Below are 17,632 nucleotides of genomic sequence, written 5' to 3'. Positions count from 1 at the left end.
CTTTAAGGCCATAAAAGTCGCTCATGGCCAGTGACAGCGGATTTGAATTTATGAAAGTTCTATCTGGCAGCGCTAATTTACTGCTGGAGTGTGAGCAATATAATGTGGATGGTTCCTCTAAAATACAGGAAATGACCAAAGAAGCTGCACAGACCTGCATACACTATTATTGAGAAATGAAAGCAGAAAAAGGGTAGCAATGTCGTGAAACAGTGTAATCTAAAGGATGTTAAACCCCTCTTTATCTTTCAAGAAAGAATGTCAGCACTTTATATTGTTAAATATAACCTGTAAAAAAGTTTGCCTGAATATTTAAAGCTGGGATGGCTGCCAAAAGAGCGATGGGCGGGTCTTCTAAACCAAATAGCTGAAAGAATTTGTTATCTGTGTATGCCTGCTTTGAAATCCCTATGGGTGTCTTGTGTCCTTGTATGCCCCTTTCCTCCAGGGCTATGGCCTGCTAAACCAATAGCTGATCATTTTTTCCTCTATTTTTCCCACAACTACAGTGCCTTGAAATTGTATTCACACCCTTTAAAATGTTACAACCAAAAACATAAATGTATTTTATGTGATAAACCAACACAAAGTGGCACATAATTGTGAAGTGGAAGGAAAATGATAAATGGATTTCGAGTTTCTTTTACAAATACTGTATTTTCTGGCGTATAAGACGACTTTTTACACAGCCAAAAACCGGGGGTCGTCTTATACGCCGGGTTAAGCAGCTGCTCGCTCGATATCAGCCTGCCAGTCGCTCTGTATTCTGCGCCACTCAGCCAATCCCGATGCACTCTGTTGATGACAGAGCATGCTAAGCCTGCTCGGATTGGAGTAATAACCTCTAACAATCCGAGCAGGCTTGGCATGCTCTGTCATCAACACAGTGCATCGGGATTGGCTGAGCGGCTCATCTACAGACTACATACAGCACCCGGCGGCGGCATTTTCGTTTTTAAAAGGCATTACAAACAGCCTTACAAAGCACCCAGCGGCGGCGGAGGCCTCTTCGTTTTAAAGAATTACTACCGCAGAAGGGGGTCGTCTAATACGGTGAGTATCAAAAATATTCCAACTGCACACCTTCCAGGAAAAATGGGCAATGAATAAAAGGGTGCTGAAACGATCACAGGCTGGGAACCGGAAAGCAAATCATATACACATATTGGCCAGCACACCAAGGATCAAAAACGTCCAAAAATTTAATGCATATTGGCGATCTAGAAAAGCAACGTTTCGAGGTCGCGCAGGACCTCTTCGTCAGGCAAAAGATTTGCCTGACGAAGAGGTCCTGCGCGACCTCGAAACGTTGCTTTTCTAGATCGCTAATATGCATTACATTTTTGGACGTTTTTGATCCTTGGTGTGCTGGCGAATATGTGTATATAATACGGTGAGTAGACCACAAAACCACAGTTTTTAGCAGTATATTAGGGGGTCGTCTTATATGCCGAGTCGTCTTATACGCCGGCAAATATGGTAAATATGTGAAAAATGTGGTGTGCATTTGTATTCAGCCCCCTTTACTCTGATACGCCTAACTAAAATCTAGTGGAACCAATTGCCTTCAGACGTCACCTAATTAGTAAATAGAGTCCACCCATATGTAATTAAATTTCAGTATAAATACTGCTGTTGTGTGAAGCCCTCAGAGGTTTGTTAGAGAACCTTAGTGAACAAACATCATCATGAAGGCCAAGGTACACACAGACAGGTCAGGTATAAAGTTGTGGAGAAGTTTAAAGCATGGTTAGGTTATAAAAAAAAAATATCCCAAGCTTTGAACATCTCACAGAGCACTGTTCAATCCATCATCTGAAAATGGAAAGAGTATGGCACAACTGCAAACCTACCAAGACATGGCCATCCACCTAAAGGAGAGCATTAATCAGAGAAGCAGCCAAGAGGCCCATGGTAACTCTGGAGGAGCTGCAGAGATCCAAAGCTCAGGTCAACTATTAGTTGTGGCAATGAAAAACCAGGATGAGAGATACCAGACGATATGGGCCCCATATCTTAAATATAGGGAGGGGTGAGCTTGGGAGGGGGGGGGGACAGGGACGGCCGGCATCGTTGGTGTGTTTTGTTTTTTTTCATCGGAAGGTGGTGGGAAGAGGGGAGGGTAACAGTGAGAAGTAAGGAAGAGAGAAAAATGAGAAGTTACATGGAACTAGAGAAGAGGTGGGGAGAGAGGGATGGGAGGGGACGGCAGAGGTGTCTTTACATCTCTTTCTTCCTTCTTTGATATAGCCAGGGCTTTTTTTCAGCAGCACCTCCGGCTCTGAATGTATGCAATGGCAAGTGGTGCTGGGGTGTACTGGAGGGTCTATTAATGCTGGCTGCTGGGGGATCTATTGTTGCTGGAGGGGATCTATTTTTACAGGGGAGGTCAGTTGTCGCCGTAGGGGATCTATTGTTGCTGGGGGACAATCGTTGCTGGGCGACAGCAACTGTTGAGGGAGGGGTATATTGTTGCTAGCTGTTCAAAGTCTATTGTTGCTGGGGGAGCTCCATTGTTGCTGGCTACAGGGGCTCTATTTTACTTCCTATCATATACAAATGACTTAGCACCACAAATTGATACATGGTTCTGTATCCATTACTGAGAGGTGGGTAGGGGGTGGAACAAAGGAATGGTGCTCAGAGATGGGTATGGAGTGGAACCAAGGAATGGTGCTCAGAGGTGAGCGGGAGTGGAACCAAGAAATGGTGCTCAGAGGTGGGTAGGGAGTGGAACCAAGAAATGGTGCTCAGAGGTGGGTAGGGAGTGGAACCAAGGAATGGTGCTCAGAGGTGGGTAGGGAGTGGAACCAAAGAATGGTGCTCAGAAGTGGCTAGGGTGTGGAACCAAGAAATGGTGCTCAAAGGTGGGTAGGGAGTGGAACCAAGGAATAGTGCTCAGAGGTGGGTAGGGAGTGGAACCAAGGAATGGTGCTCAGAGGTGAGTAGGGAGTGGAACCAAGAAATGGTGCTCAGAGGTGGGTAGGGAGTGGAACCAAGGAATAGTGCTCAGAGGTGGGTAGGGAGTGGAACCAAGGAATGGTGCTCAGAGGTGAGTAGGGAGTGGAACCAAGAAATGGTGCTCAGAGGTGGGTAGGGAGTGGAACCAAGGAATGGTGCTCAGAGGTGGGTAGGGAGTGGAACCAAGAAATGGTGCTCAGAGGTGGGTAGGGAGTGGAACCAAGGAATGGTGCTCAGAGGTGGGTAGGGAGTGAAACCAAGAAATGGTGCTCAGAGGTGGCTAGGGAGTGGAACCAAGGAACGGTGCTCGGAGCTGGGTAGGGGGTGGAACCAAGGAATGGTACTCAGAGGTGGGTAGGGGGTGGACAAAACAGGTGACTCAGAAGTAGGGAGTTCCTGCACCTATTCTCTGAGAAAAAAAAGCCCTGAATATAGCTGATACAAACGGATGATATGAAATGTGATCATTTGTAATGTGAAACTTGTGAAAAATAAAGAATTTATTAAAAAAAAAAAAACGATTAGTCGTGCACGCCACAAATCTGGCCTTCATGGAAGAGTGCCAAGAAGAAAGCCATAAGAAGTCCTATTTGTGAGAAGCCATGTTGGGACACAGCAAACATGTGGAAGAAGGTGCTCTGGTCGGATGAGACCAACATTGAACTTTTTGGCCTAAAAGCAACATGGCGATGGCAGCATCATGTTGGGGGGTAACTTTTCTTCAGTAGGGACAGGGAAGCTGGTCAGAGTGGATGGAGCCAAATACATCGCAATCTTAGAAGAAAACCTGTTATGTCTGCAAAAAACTTGACACTGGGATGGAGGTTCACCTTCCAGCAAGACCACAACTCTAACCAAACAGCCAGAGCTACAATGAAATGGTTTAGATCAAAGCATATTCATGTGTTAGAATGGCCCAGTCAAAGTCCAGACCTAAATTCAATTGAGAAACTGTGGCAAGACTTGAAAATTGCTGTTCAGACGCTCTCTATCCAATCTGACAGAGCTTGAGCTATTTTGCAAAGAAGAATGGGCAAAAATGTCACTCTCCTAGATGTGCAAAGCTGGTAGAGACATCCCCAACAAGACTTGCAGCTGTAATTGCAGAGAAAGGAGGTTCTGCAAAGTATTGACTCAGGGGGGCTGAATACAAATGCACGCCACACTTTTCACATATTTATTTGTAAAAAATGTTAAACCATTTATCATTTTCTTTCCACTTCACAATTATGTGCCAATTTGTGTTGGTCTATCATATAAAATCCCAATAAAATACCTTTACGTTTTTTAATTGTAACATAACAAAAAGTAGAAAATGTCAAGGTGTATGAATACTTTTTCAAGGCACTGTATACAGTTGTGTGAACGGCACGAGGACACAGTAAATGGTGATTTTCCTAAAGCAAGTCTGATGCATTTTGTATTTTAACAGATAATTTGTTTATTGATGTGCTGAGTGATGTCTTACGGTGATCAGAGTCTATGGGCACCATAATATAAATAACCTCAATCTGTAGATGACATTTATAAGTATTATTTTGGTCTTTTTTGTGATGCACGTACCTGCTTTACATTATTTAATTTATTTATTTTAACTAGATTTTTCTTTCATTCTTTAGGTGAAGAAAGAGGTTGGAGATGTTACTATTCTAATTAACAATGCTGGCATAGTGACTGGAAAGAAATTCATTGACTCCCCTGATGCTCTCGTAGAGAAGACCATGCAAGTGAACACAATGGCACATTTCTGGGTAATTTCTGGGTATTTGTCCTGTTTATCGTTATCATTGAAAGTGAAAGGAAAGACAATCATACATTTTGGGTTGTCCCCAGAAAAGGGAAAAATGTTTTCCTTTGGGGACACTAGTTCTGGTGACCTGGGAGTCCCCAAGGAATTCCCTTAATTTGCAGGAATTTCTTCTCACTTCTCCTTTGGCTATGGGACAGGAAGTGAAGGGAAATCTCCATAATGGGACACAGATGGTGAAGAAAAAAAATCTGATCTCCCGTCATTCGGCTTTTGTATACTGGGTTTTTATACGGGGCTTTTGTTTGTATACAGGGCTTTTGTATACTCTATCCAAAATGGGGAAAAATGGCTTTCTACTTCCTCTGTCCCCCTCATTTGTGTGGATGAGTAATCTGTTTTTTTTTGTTCAGCTCGCTTGCTAAACAAAGAATGAGGGCCTGTGTGGACAGACTTAACGCTTAATTTGAAGGCATCGGCTTGAGAGGCTTCTCAGGACATGCAAATATCATTGATGGGGCATTAGGCAGTTGACTGCTTCTGACCTTCATTTGACCTAGTTCAAAAAAAAAATCATTCCTTTAAAATAGTATGGGAATGTAAAACCAATTTGCAGAGAAAAGCCTATTGACACAGTTAGACCGGCCATAGACTGTTCGAACCTTCATGATTCAAACCCTGTATGGGCAGGCTGAATCTACCAAGTTGATCGAAAAGATCATCTTGGGTACAACCAGCCTGCTGGATTTTACATGTGATTATTGCTAGTGGCTGGTAATATTGCTAGCAAAAATCACTGTCTTCTGTCTTCAGGAAAGAAACTTGCTCCGTAAATGACCTCCCAAGTTAGTTATTTAAAGGGTTTGTAAAGGAATTTATTTTTTTATCTTAATATCTTCCTTTACCTTAATGCAGTGCTGTTTTCATGTCCTCATTGTTCGTTTTTGCTCTCAAGTTGCTGTAATTCTTCTCTGATCTCCACACTTCCTGGTTGTCTATTTCCTGATAACCACAGTACTGGGAGCTTTCTCTGTGGTCACTAATCAAGGAGGTGTGATTACTGTGGCCCGGATTCACGTAGAACCGCGTATCTTTGTGCGGGCGTAACGTATCCTATTTACGTTACGCCTCCGCAACTTTGACAGGCAAGAGCCGTATTCTCAAACCAAAGTTGCGGCGGCGTATCGTAAATAGGCCGGCGTAAGCCCGCCTAACTCAAATGTGGTAGATGTGGGTGTGTGTTATGTAAATTTAATGTGACCCCACGTAAATTACGCTTTTTACGAACGGCGCATGCGCCGTCCGTGAAAGTATCCCAGTGCGCATGCTCCAAATGAACCCGCAAGAAGCCAATGCTTTCGACGTGAACGTAAATGACGCCCAGCCCTTGGGCTGAAGCCAATGCTTTCGACGCGGGAACGACGTCCATACTTAACATTGGTAGGCCTCATTTACGCCTCATATAGCAGGGGTAACTTTACGCCGGGAAAAGCCTAACGTAAACGGCTTATCTGTACTGCGTCGGCCAGGTGTACGTTCGTGAATTGGCGTATCTAGCTGATTTACATATTTCTAGGCGTAAATCAGCGTACACGCCCCTAGCGGCCAGCGTAAATATGCAGTTAAGATCCGACGGCGTAAGAGACTTACGCCGGTCAGATCTAATACAAATCTATGCGTAACTGATTCTAAAAATCAGGCGCATAGATACGACGGCTCGGACTCAGAGTTACGACGGCGTATCTGGAGATATGCCGGCGTAACTCGTACGAGAATCCGGGCCTGTGTGTCTAAAACCCCTCAGCACCAATCAGTTTCACTTTCCAAACCATCACTGCCCTGTATTGGCTCTGTACAGCAGAGGCAGGAAACAACATGCAAAAACAAAACTAGAAACTACAGGTACAATATATGATTGATTTTTATCTATTTTTAATCGTTTTTAAAAGGAATTAGTTAACTATTATGTCTCTATACCCTGTAAACAGTCATTTCAGCAACAAAAAAAAAAATGTTTTTATTTACAACTCCTTTAATCTCTACATCTCAGGCAGTGGGATATCTGGTCTCATGCCTTTGTGGAGCTGCTGTTACTATTTTTGTTTTTGGGACTCATTTAACAGCAGCCTGCATGCAGAGATAAGGATTAGAGTATATCTACAGCTAACACTGCTATCGGTGACAGTCAGGTGGCCTTCTAAGAAGCTCTAATATAAACGCCCTCAAGCACAGGGGAAAGTGTACTTGTGTACATTATCTAAACCCAACTTTTTTGTTTTTATTTTTATTTTTTAGTTTTGGAAAGCATAGGAATGGGTTGAAATTCCCATCAGTGGGGTAGATTCAGATAGATCAGCGGATCTTTAGATCCGCGTAATCTATCTTATTTACGATCCGCCAGCGCAATTTTTTGAGGCAAGTGCTGTATTCAGAAAGCACTTACCTCGAAACTTGCGCCCGCGGATCGTAACTCCCCCGGCGGAATTCAAATTCCACTGCTAGGGGAAGTGTATTATTTAAATCAGTCGCGTCCCCGCGCCGATCGTACTGCGCCTGCGCCGGCCGCGATTTTTCCCAGTGCGCATGCTCCAAATGACGTCGCTAGAACGTCATTGTTTTCGGCGTGAACGTAAATTACGTCCATCCGTATTCGCGACTGACTTACGCAAACGACATTAAAAAATACAAAACTCGGCGCGGGAACGACGGCCATACTTAACATTGGAAACGCCGCATATAGCAGGGGTAAGTATACGACAGAAAAAGCTGAACGCAAACCACGTAAAAAAAAAGAGACGGGTGGGCGTTCGTTTCTGAATCGGCGGAAATCGGAATTTGCATATTCGTTGCGTAAAAAACCGAAGCGTCACCTATCGGCCGGCGGGAGATTGCAGCCTAAGATCCGATGGTGTAAGTCACTTACACCTGTCGGATCTAAGGGAGATCTATGCGTAACTGATTCTTATGAATCAGTCGCATAGATCCGACCGTCGGATCTCAGAGATACGACGGCGTATCAGGAGATACGCCGTCGTATCTCTTTCTGAATCTCACCCAGTGTTTTTTGTTTTTTTTTGGTCACCATCTTTTACTTTCTGCCCTGTGTAGACACAAGGTGACCATGGTTATTAGGACAAAGATTTATTCGCAGAGGGCACAGAGATGGTGATAAGAAGTTGACAGCATTGACAACCCATAGAAAAAGGGGGGAATGAAGGTGGGACTTTGTGTGAGGCAATGAGGGGTAGATTCATGTGCCTCCATCCCTAATGTATTTGAACATGGGGGGGGGGAGATTGGTGGGACTTTGAATGAAGCAAAAAAATAATAATTTTAATTGACAACTCTTCGAAACTTTATCCAAAAACTTTTGGCTTTAGGTACACTTTCATTTTCGTTGGCACTTTGGAACTGGTCCCATATACAACAAGCATTCCTGACCATTTTTTACAGAATGATTATCACTTGGGTATTAAACAAAAAATCTAAAAGGGAATGTGCAATGCCCTATTATATTAAACTTAAATAACAGCTGCTGAACACAAATTTATCTACCAGAAAAATCAAGAAACAAATAATGCAACACAACATGTTTCAGCGCTATAAGTGAGACTACACAGTGTTGCAATGTACATATATCACCACTACAAATATGTGTTATCTCTAATCGTACAATTTTAATGGAGTTGTAAAGTCTGAAGGTTTTTTATCGTTATGCATTAAGATAAAAAGCCTTCTGTGTGCAGCTTCCCCCTCTACCCCCCTAATTACCGTATTTATCGGGGTATTGCGCGTTCCGGAGTATAGCGCGCACCCCTAATGTAGACCCGAAATCCTGTAAAAAAAAAAAAAACATTTTACTACTTACAGTTTTGGTGTCTTGCCCGGCGTCCATCGGCGGCCTCGTCCGGTCCGGCGTCCGTCTGCGGCCTCGGTGGTGTCCTCCCGGCTTCTCCTTCGCTGTCTCCGTTTCGAATCCCCGCTTCCCGCGCTCAGTTTGAACGCCTCCGCCGACATATACCGAGCGCAGTACACTCGGGTATATTCGGCCACGCTCGGCTTCTCACGCATAAACGTCACAGAGCGTGACTACGAGCGAAGCCGAGCCTGGCCGAATGTACCCGAGTGTACTGCGCTTTTGAGACCATTTATATTTATACAGCGATTAGTGCTATAAAACGGCACTGATTACTGAATCAGCGTTAGTATGCAATTTGTTGAATCTGGGCCACTGCTCTTATACAAGCTGAAATTAGTGTGAATTAGGCCTAAGATTGTCTTGACGGTTACTGGTGTTTGGTTGACTCCTAATATACGAGCGCCACTAATATCTGTGGTCATGTTCAGGATTTTTTTTTGTCATTTCAAAACAATAAAATGATATGTAGCTCCTAAATGAAAATCGGTTAAGTTTGCATCAAAGTCCTGGCCTGCGTTTGGCCCTAGAGAAATGAAGTTGGATATTCTTGTTTTAGCCAGTCGGTTTTCCCTTTGTGCAAATTCTTCATGTTTTCTTCTCTCAAGTCTCTTGTCTTTGTTTTTCATTTCAGTCAACAGGATTTTCAAAATTACATTTCAGCTGTGTTCTGTTGAGTTTCATGGAAACAGCCACTGGGAATGATGGAGTAAACAGTTACTGATTCAGATCGTTCAAAGTTTTATTCTGAAGAAGTAATTTAATAGTTTGTCTTCTAGCCCAGTATATGTTGCCAAACCTATGACGCCCCTGAACCGTGAAAAGTTCACAACGGGGGCTTCTGTGCTGCCTCGAGGATAAGTCTCATTAAAAAGCAGGAGGAATTGTTAAAACCCCTAAATATAACCATTAAATGTATTTTACTCCTTTGTCCTAGCTAACAGAAGAATAATAGGCAGGGCAACACCTAACAAAATACCTGTGCTACCCATTCCTCTACCATCTACATCACGGCACTGGTTAATAGCAAAGGGTCGCATAGGTTGAAAAAGCAAAAGCTCCTTTTCTCTTTTTTTTCCTTTCTTAATGTTAGAAGCAGATTACTATTAACTTAGACCCCTTTTAAACTTGTGCGACTTTTTCTGCAACTTTGGACATCAAAGTCGCATGACAAGTCGTATCCCATGATTCCCAATGATAACCATTCATATCTATGCGACTTCAAGTTGCACCGACTCCAAAATTGTCCCTGTTGATGCAAGTTGAGATCCATAGACCTCAAGTTTTTACAGCCATTCCCTGAAATCGCGGCCGCAAAATCACACGACTTTCAAGTCGCGGCAGTGTGAAAGGGGCCTAAGTTAAAGTGGAGTTCCACCCATAAATATAACATTACATCAGTAGTTTTAAAAAAATGTCATTAGTCCTTTAAGAATTTTTTTTTTTTTTTTAGATGCCTTCAAAGTGTTGTTGCTAGGCAGAATAGTTAATCTTCCCACTTCCTGCACCTAGGTGCTTAATGCTTCCTAACCTACACCGCACAGACTCCTGGGAATGTAGTGGGTGTAACTTTCCAGGAGTCTGTGCACTCCCCAGTCTCGAAGAATCATGTGACTTGGACAGTACAGGTGCTGAAACCTGATCTGAAACCTATTACACTGCTTGTGCAGCACTGAGCATGTGCGGGATCTGCAAGGTTGAAATCCAGGAAGTCATACAGTCTGGCTTCATGATGCCCACACTTAAGATGGCCCCAGTCAATTTCTATTTTATAAAGTGTCTAAATGCTGTAACAACCTAACAAAACGGACCTTAGTTTACAGACTAAATGTACTAGAATACATTAAGCTTGTGTATTACAGGGGTATTTATATTTAAAAAGTGAAATTGTGGCCGGAACTCCGCTTTAAAGGGTTATTAAAGGAATTTTTTTTTTTTTTTAAATAACAAACATGTTATACTTACCTCCACTGTGCAGTTTGTTTTGCACAGAGTGGCCCCGATCCACGTCTTCTGGGGTCCCTCGGTGGCTCTCTCTGGTCCTCCCCACAAGTACTGACCACAGTCATGCGAGAGCTCGCATGGTGGTGAGTAATTGCGGGCGCGCTCCGGTGATACAGCGAGCTCTGGTCCTCCCCACAAGTACTGACCACAGTCATGCGAGAGCTCGCATGGTGGTGAGTAATTGCCGGCGCGCTCCCGTGATACAGCGAGCGGCCATAGCCGCTCACTGTATCACTCGGCCCCATCCCTCGGTGCGCCACGTCACTGGATGTGATTGACAGCACCGCCAGCCAATGGCTGCGCTGCTCTCAATCCATCCGCTCTAGCCAATCAGCGGCTGAGCGGCGAAGAGGATCTCGGGACCGCGCTTAACTTTTTCGAGGGGTCAGGTTAGTATAACGGGGGCTCGGGGGGGGGGGGGGGGGGCGGCAGCATCAGATGTTTTTTCACCTTCATGCATAGATTGCATTAAGGTGAAACTATTTTTTACTTTACAACTCCTTTAACCACTTCAATACTGGGCACTTTTACCTCCTTCCTGCCCAGGCCAATTTTTAACTTTCATCGCTGTCGCACTTTGACAATTGCGCGGTCATGCAACACTGTACCCATATGAAATTTTTTAGAATTTTTTTTCACACAAATAGAGCTTTCTTTTGGAGGTATATAATCGCCACTGTTTTTTTTTTTTTTTTTATATATATATAAAATAAAAAAGACTAAACATTTAAAAAAAAAAAAAACACTTTTTCTTCAGTTCTGTTACAATTTTGCAAATAAATAATCTTTCTTCATAAATTTTGGCTAAAATGTATTCTGCTCCATTTTCTTTGGTGAAAATAACCCAAATCAGTATTTATTATTTAGTCCAGGGGTGCTCAACAAGTAGCCCGGAGGCCACATGTGGCCCGCCAAGCACTCTGATGTGGCCCGCGACCTCCTGCTCTGGGATGGCGGGTTGGCAAGCCCAGATCGCGGGTTACTGACCCGCCATCCCAGAGCATCAGGGTTGTGAATGAAGCCAGCAGTAGAGGAAGCAAGCGGCTGTGGAGCAGAGCCGCATAAGTCGATGCTTCCTCTATAGCACCGGCTCCTGTCACAGGCAGAGTGATACCAAATGCACTCCGCCTGGTACAGCAACAGCCGACAATACCTGAATAGAATACTGTTATTAAAGGTACGTTTTTTTTTTTACTAAAATCACAGTGTATATTTGGGCATATCTGCTCTGCAGTGGTTTCTGCACTGCTTTTAAACTGATCCACAGGTGCACCTGCAGATTCCCTGCACTGAGCCATAGACTTCTGTTATTACCGGCAGGTTTGGTGCACTTTTTGAAAATGCACTGCACCTGCAGGATATAATAGAAGTCTATGGCAAAGTGCAGCTAACCTGCAGGAAAGCCACAGGTGCACTGCACCCGTGGTGTAGCTAATCTACAGAGCATCAGTATGAAAGCAGCCCTAAGCCCTTTTCACGCAATTGGTCCGACCCAGTCGGACCCTTCCTTCACCTTTGATGCAAACTGCTAAAAAAAATAAACAGAAAGGGATCTGTCCCCTTCCATCTAGGTGGATCAGAGGGCCCATAGGTAAGAGTCTGCAGAATGCACACGGACCTGTCATCCTCCCGCTCCGCATATTGTGGCCCGTGACCGGTTACCAAGTCGCTTAATTGGCCCTCACTCTTCAAAAGGTTGGGCACCGCTGATTTAGTCTATAGGAAAGTCTACAAACTATGGTATGTATCTCTGAAAATTTATCAATCCTGATGTACTGACAACCTCTGCACTACTCTGGGGCAGTGATCAAGTTTTTTTTTTCTTTTATTACACATTGATTGCTTATACCAGGGAATTTCACGGGTCTACCCAATAATTTTTACTGAATAAAATTGATTCATTCAGTGTGTATTGTGATTAGCTGTGATTGGCCACAGCTAATCACATGGTACAGGTGGGCTGTGATTTGCCCTGTCTGTACCATGTGATCACTGTGACTAATCACAGCCAGCAACACAATCGTACACAATGAATTGCATGAATACAAGCTATTCATTGTCTACAATTGACATGTTATCTGCTGTGATTGGTCACAGTGATCACATGGTACCGGTAGCAGGCCAGAATGACAAAGGTCCCGCCCAGCCGTAATTTGACAATAGGCTGGGTGGGAAGTGGTAAATTGTGTTTTCTTAGCTAACTAAGCTTTGTTTAAAATATCTATTATTATTCATGTTGTTCCTTTTTTGATTCTGTTTAGGTATATTTTAGAAATGCTCAATATCAAAGCGTCAAAATAGAGCCATATCTTGTAACGCACCTCTGTTTTGTTCTGGTTGAATTCATTGATGTGTTGTGTCACATGTTCTGGCTGATCTTGGAGATATCACTGTGTAATGTAATGTGGGGGGAATAGATAGAGTGCGATATATAGATAATAATTTAAGTTCGGTGAAAATCACCAATGGTTGCCATTTATGACTAATACCTACTGTTTGTTTTTCTGCAGACATGTAAAGCCTTCCTACCTGCTATGATGGCCTCCAATCATGGCCATATAGTGAGCATTGCCAGCTCTGCTGGACTCATAGGAGTCAATGGACTTGCAGGTGAGAAGAATGGTCAGCATATATGAGTGCAGCAGTAAGCCCGGGTTCACACTGCCTGCGACTTTGAAGTCGGACCCCAGCACAACTTTGGCATGACTTGCACAGAAGTCAATGCAAGTTATACCAAAGTCTGACCAAAAGTAGTGCAGGAACCTTCTTAAAAAGGGGGAGCGACACTGATTAGAACGGTTCCATTGCACTAAATGGGGTCCGAATTCTGATGCAACAAGTGCTCCAAAGTCGGAGCGTTTGTCGCAACGGTGTGAACCGGGCCTAATGGTAAAAATGCACAATACATTTTGTGTGGAGGAGTGAAATAAACTTATGTTTTTAGATGCTTTTCTTCTTCCTAGAAGAGTATAGTTGTAATACTTTATTCTTCTAGCATAGAAATGTAAAGGAGTAATCTATTTGCTCAAAGAATGCAGAGGATTCTTTAGACATTAAGGGCCAGATTCTGGTAGAACGCCGCAAAACTGTGCGGGCGTTACGTTACGCCGCCGCAAGTTTTACAGGCAAGTGCTTTATTCACAAAGAACTTGCCCGTAAAGTTGCGGCGGCGTAGCGTAAATCTCCCGGCGCAAGCCCGCCTAATTCCAATGAGCCGGGTAGGTGGCGTGGAGCATTTAAATTAGGCGCGTTCCCGCGCCGAACGTACTGCGCATGCGCCGTCCTAAAAAGATCCCAGGGTGCATTGCTCCAAATGACGTCGCAAGGACATCATTGGTTTCAACGTGAACGTAAATGGCGTCCAGCCCCATTCACGGACGACTTACGCAAACAACGTAAATTTTTTAATTTCGACGCGGGAACGATGGCCATACTTAACATTGGTTGCCTCTCATATAGCAGGGGCAACTTTACGCGTCGCAAATCTAACGTAAACGTCGTAACTTTACTGCGTCGACTGCACGTACGTTCGGGAATTCGCGTATTTTGCTAATTTGCATACTCGAAGGGGAAAACGACGGAGGCGACACCTAGCGGCGAAAAAAAAATGCATTTAAGATCCGACAGCGTAAGAGCCTTACGCCTGTCGGATCTAATGGATATCTATGCGTAACTGATTCTAAGAATCCGTCGCATAGATACGACGGCCCAGATTAGGACGGCGTACATTGCATTGTGCCGTCGTAAGCCCTTTGAGAATCTGGGCCACAAAATTCAAATTATATCCCTTGGAATTAATAAAGTATTCTGAATCTGTCAATACAAATTACCGTATATACTCAAGTATAAGCCGAGGTACCTAATTTTTACCCAAAAACTGGGAAAACTTATTGACTCGAGTATAAGCCTAGGGTGAGAATGCAGCAGCTACTGTAAGCGGAAAAGAGGGTCAACAATGCCAATTTGCACGCCTCACTGTGCCCATTGCAACCTCACTGTGACCATTGCAACCTCACTATGCCCATTTCCACCTCACTGTGCCCGCACCTCACTGTGCCCATTGCAGCCTCCCTGTGCCCGAGTCAGTGTACCTGAAATTCTTGACAGGCTGCGGGCGTCCATTCATTGTTTAAAAGTCGCGGTCTCCTCCTGGTCCCGTTCCGTGATAGGCGTTTCCCAGCAGCCTATCATGGACGTTTTCTCATCCTCGGACTCAGTTTCCCAGCAGACACTGTGTTCCGCCAATCACGGACATCTTTTCATCCTCGAAAAAGAGAACGTCCGTGATAGGCGGAACACTGAGCACAGAGTCTGCTGGGGAAACGTCTATCACGGAAGGGACCAGGGGGAAGCCGCAACTTTTAAACAATGGACGCTCGCAGCCTTTCAGGTACACTGACTCGAGTATAAGCTGAGGGGTGTATTTTCAGCCCTAAAAAAAGGGCTTATACTCGAGTATATACGGTAGTAAATGTCCACAAATACTTTTTAATAAGTACTAAAGTTACTAAAGCACCGCTATCGTCACTTTCTATTGTAACAAACTTTCTTATGAAAAAACACACATGAGAGGAAAAAAGTGAATCTGTATTGTACCTAATAAGGGCAACATTTATCCATAAAACTGTCATAATACGCATAGGTAGAAACTTCTTGGAACACGGTAGAACGCATACATTGATAGTAGGTCAAATATCAACACACCCAAAGATGTCAGATGAATCTCCTAATGAGAATAGAGGGGACCCCTGGAGCTAATGATCCTCTTCTGGTACCAAAAGCGAGTTGCATTGGTAGGCACAAGTCACGCTCTCTTCCCTCTCTTCCCTCTCTTCCCTCTCTCGTTCATGCTGCATTGGTGGGCACTGGTCACGCTGCATTGATGGGCACTGACGAGGCTGCACTGATGGGCACTAATAAAATTGTTGTTAATATTTATTTTTGTAACTTAATTCTGCATAAAACATTTCAGTGTCATTTCATCAGATAATTTATGAGGGCGTGTTTAGGGATGGAATTAGGGTGGGGCAGGGGTTGGGTGGGAAAACTGGTGGCGAGTAACCCTTAAGGCCTGGCTAGTCAGGACTTGCAATTTTGAGCCCTGCCTTAACCTCTTCACGCCGATGTAACACAAATATGCTCTTTTTTGCCATTGGGTTGCATATTTGCGTATCTCCCTTTATGCTGGGAGCGTGGTCTTACTGTGAGACCCGGGCTCGTACTAACGATCGGGACCCAGAGCTCCTGATTCCGAGCCACCTGATTGCCTATCACAGTGATCGATCACTGTGAAGCCTGTCCCCATGTTTCTATCTCTGTGAATGGAGGAGAGTGATTGTGTGTGTCTCTCTCTCTTCTCTCTCTCTCTCTCTCTCCCCTCGCTCTCTCTCTCCCCCCTCGCTCTCTCTTCCCCCTCTCTCTCTCTCTTCTCTCTCTCTTCTCTCTCTCTTCCCCTCTCTCTCTCTCTCTCTCTCTCTCTCTCTCTCTCTCTCTTCCCTCTCTCTCTCTCTCCCCTCTCTCTCTCTCTTCCCCCCCTCTCTCTCTCTTCACTCTCTCTCTCTTCCCTCTTTCTCTCTTCCCCCTCTCTTTCTCTCTCTCTCTCTCTCTCTCTCTCTCTCTTCCCTCTTTCTCTCTCCCCCCTCTCTGCCCCCCCATCTCTCTCTCTCTCTCTCTCTCTCTCTTCCCCCTCTCTCTCTCTTCCCCTCTCTCTCTCCTCCCTCTCTCTTCCCCCTCTCTCCTCCCTCTCTCTTCCCCCCTCTCTCCTATGCCAGCAACCAGAAAAAGGCAGGGAGAATATATTTGTGCTGACATGGGGGCTCCCAAAAGTCACATTACAGAAGTAAATATTTGCTTTAGTTTTACTTTAGGGTATATCACTTTTCTGAGATGTTTCCTGTCATTCCATATTAAGAAATACAGACCAAAAACACTACCAATGTCACTTTATCTGAATCTGTATGTTCTGTCACTATTTACGACAAACCAAGCCTGAATGAGGAAGAAACAAAATAAAAATCTACCAAACTTAAATCATATCAAGCAGAGAGAAGTGTAGAAAAAAATATAGGATGGGAATGAGTAACATACAGTGCATCCGGAAAGCATTCACAGCCCTTCACTTTATCCATATTTTGTTATGTTACAGCCTTATTCCAAAATTTATTAAATTTATAATTTTCCTAAAAATTATACAAACAATACCCCATAATGACAACATGAAAAAAGTTTGTTTCAAATCTTTGCTAACTTATTAAAAATAAAAAACGTAAAAAAAATCCCATGTAAATAAGTATTCACCGCCTTTGCTCAATACTTTGGTGAAGCACCTTTGGCACCGTTTACAGCTTGTTTTTTGAGTATGAGGCTACAAGCTTGGCACAGCTATTTTTGGGAAGTTTCTCCCATTATTCTTTGCAGGACCTCTCAAGCTCTATCAGGTTTCAGGTTGGATGGGGAGCATCAGTGCACAGCCATTTCCAGATCTTTCCAGAGATGTTCAATCGGGTTCAAGTCTGGGTACTGGCTGGGCCACTCAAGGACATTTACAGAGTTGTCACATAGCAACTCCTTTGTTATCTTGGCTGTGTGCTTAGGGTCATTGTCCAGTTGGAAGATGAACCTTTGCCCCAGCCTAAGGTCTAGAGTGCTCTGGAGAAGGTTTTTATCAAGGATATCTCTGTACATTCCTGCATTCATCTTTCCCTTGATCCTGACTAGTCCCCCAGTTCCAACCATTGAAAAACATCCCCACAGCATGATGCTGCCACCACCATGCTTCACTGTAGGGATGGTATTGGCCAGGTCATGAGCGATGCCTTGTTTCCTTCAGACATGGCGCTGGCTATTCAGGCCAAAGAGTTCAATCTTTGTTAGATCAGACCAGAGAATTTTGTTTCTCATGGCCTGAGAGTCCTTCAGGTGCTTTTTGGCAAACTCCAGGGGGACTGTCATGTGCCTTTTACTGAGGAGTGGCTTTCGTCTGGCCACTCTACCATACAGGCCGG

At 44.1% G+C, this 17,632-nt stretch overlaps 1 protein-coding gene across 2 annotated transcripts in view; it reads left to right on the top strand.

Annotated features, from left to right (window-relative positions):
- SDR16C5 (short chain dehydrogenase/reductase family 16C member 5) overlaps window positions 1-17,632 on the top strand; it is a 69,896-nt gene that overhangs the window by 39,340 nt on the left and 12,924 nt on the right. For both annotated transcript variants that reach the window (XM_040354233.1, XM_040354234.1), the window contains 2 exons: window positions 4,581-4,712; window positions 13,139-13,238. In XM_040354233.1, the coding sequence (XP_040210167.1) occupies window positions 4,581-4,712; window positions 13,139-13,238 (232 nt within the window). The remainder of the gene's footprint in view (window positions 1-4,580; window positions 4,713-13,138; window positions 13,239-17,632) is intronic.

This window comes from Rana temporaria, chromosome 5, assembly GCF_905171775.1.
Source record: "Rana temporaria chromosome 5, aRanTem1.1, whole genome shotgun sequence".
In the NCBI taxonomy this organism is placed as follows: domain Eukaryota; kingdom Metazoa; phylum Chordata; class Amphibia; order Anura; family Ranidae; genus Rana; species Rana temporaria.
The sequence above is the reverse complement of the archived record's forward strand: the minus strand, read 5'-3'. Positions and strand labels throughout refer to the sequence as shown.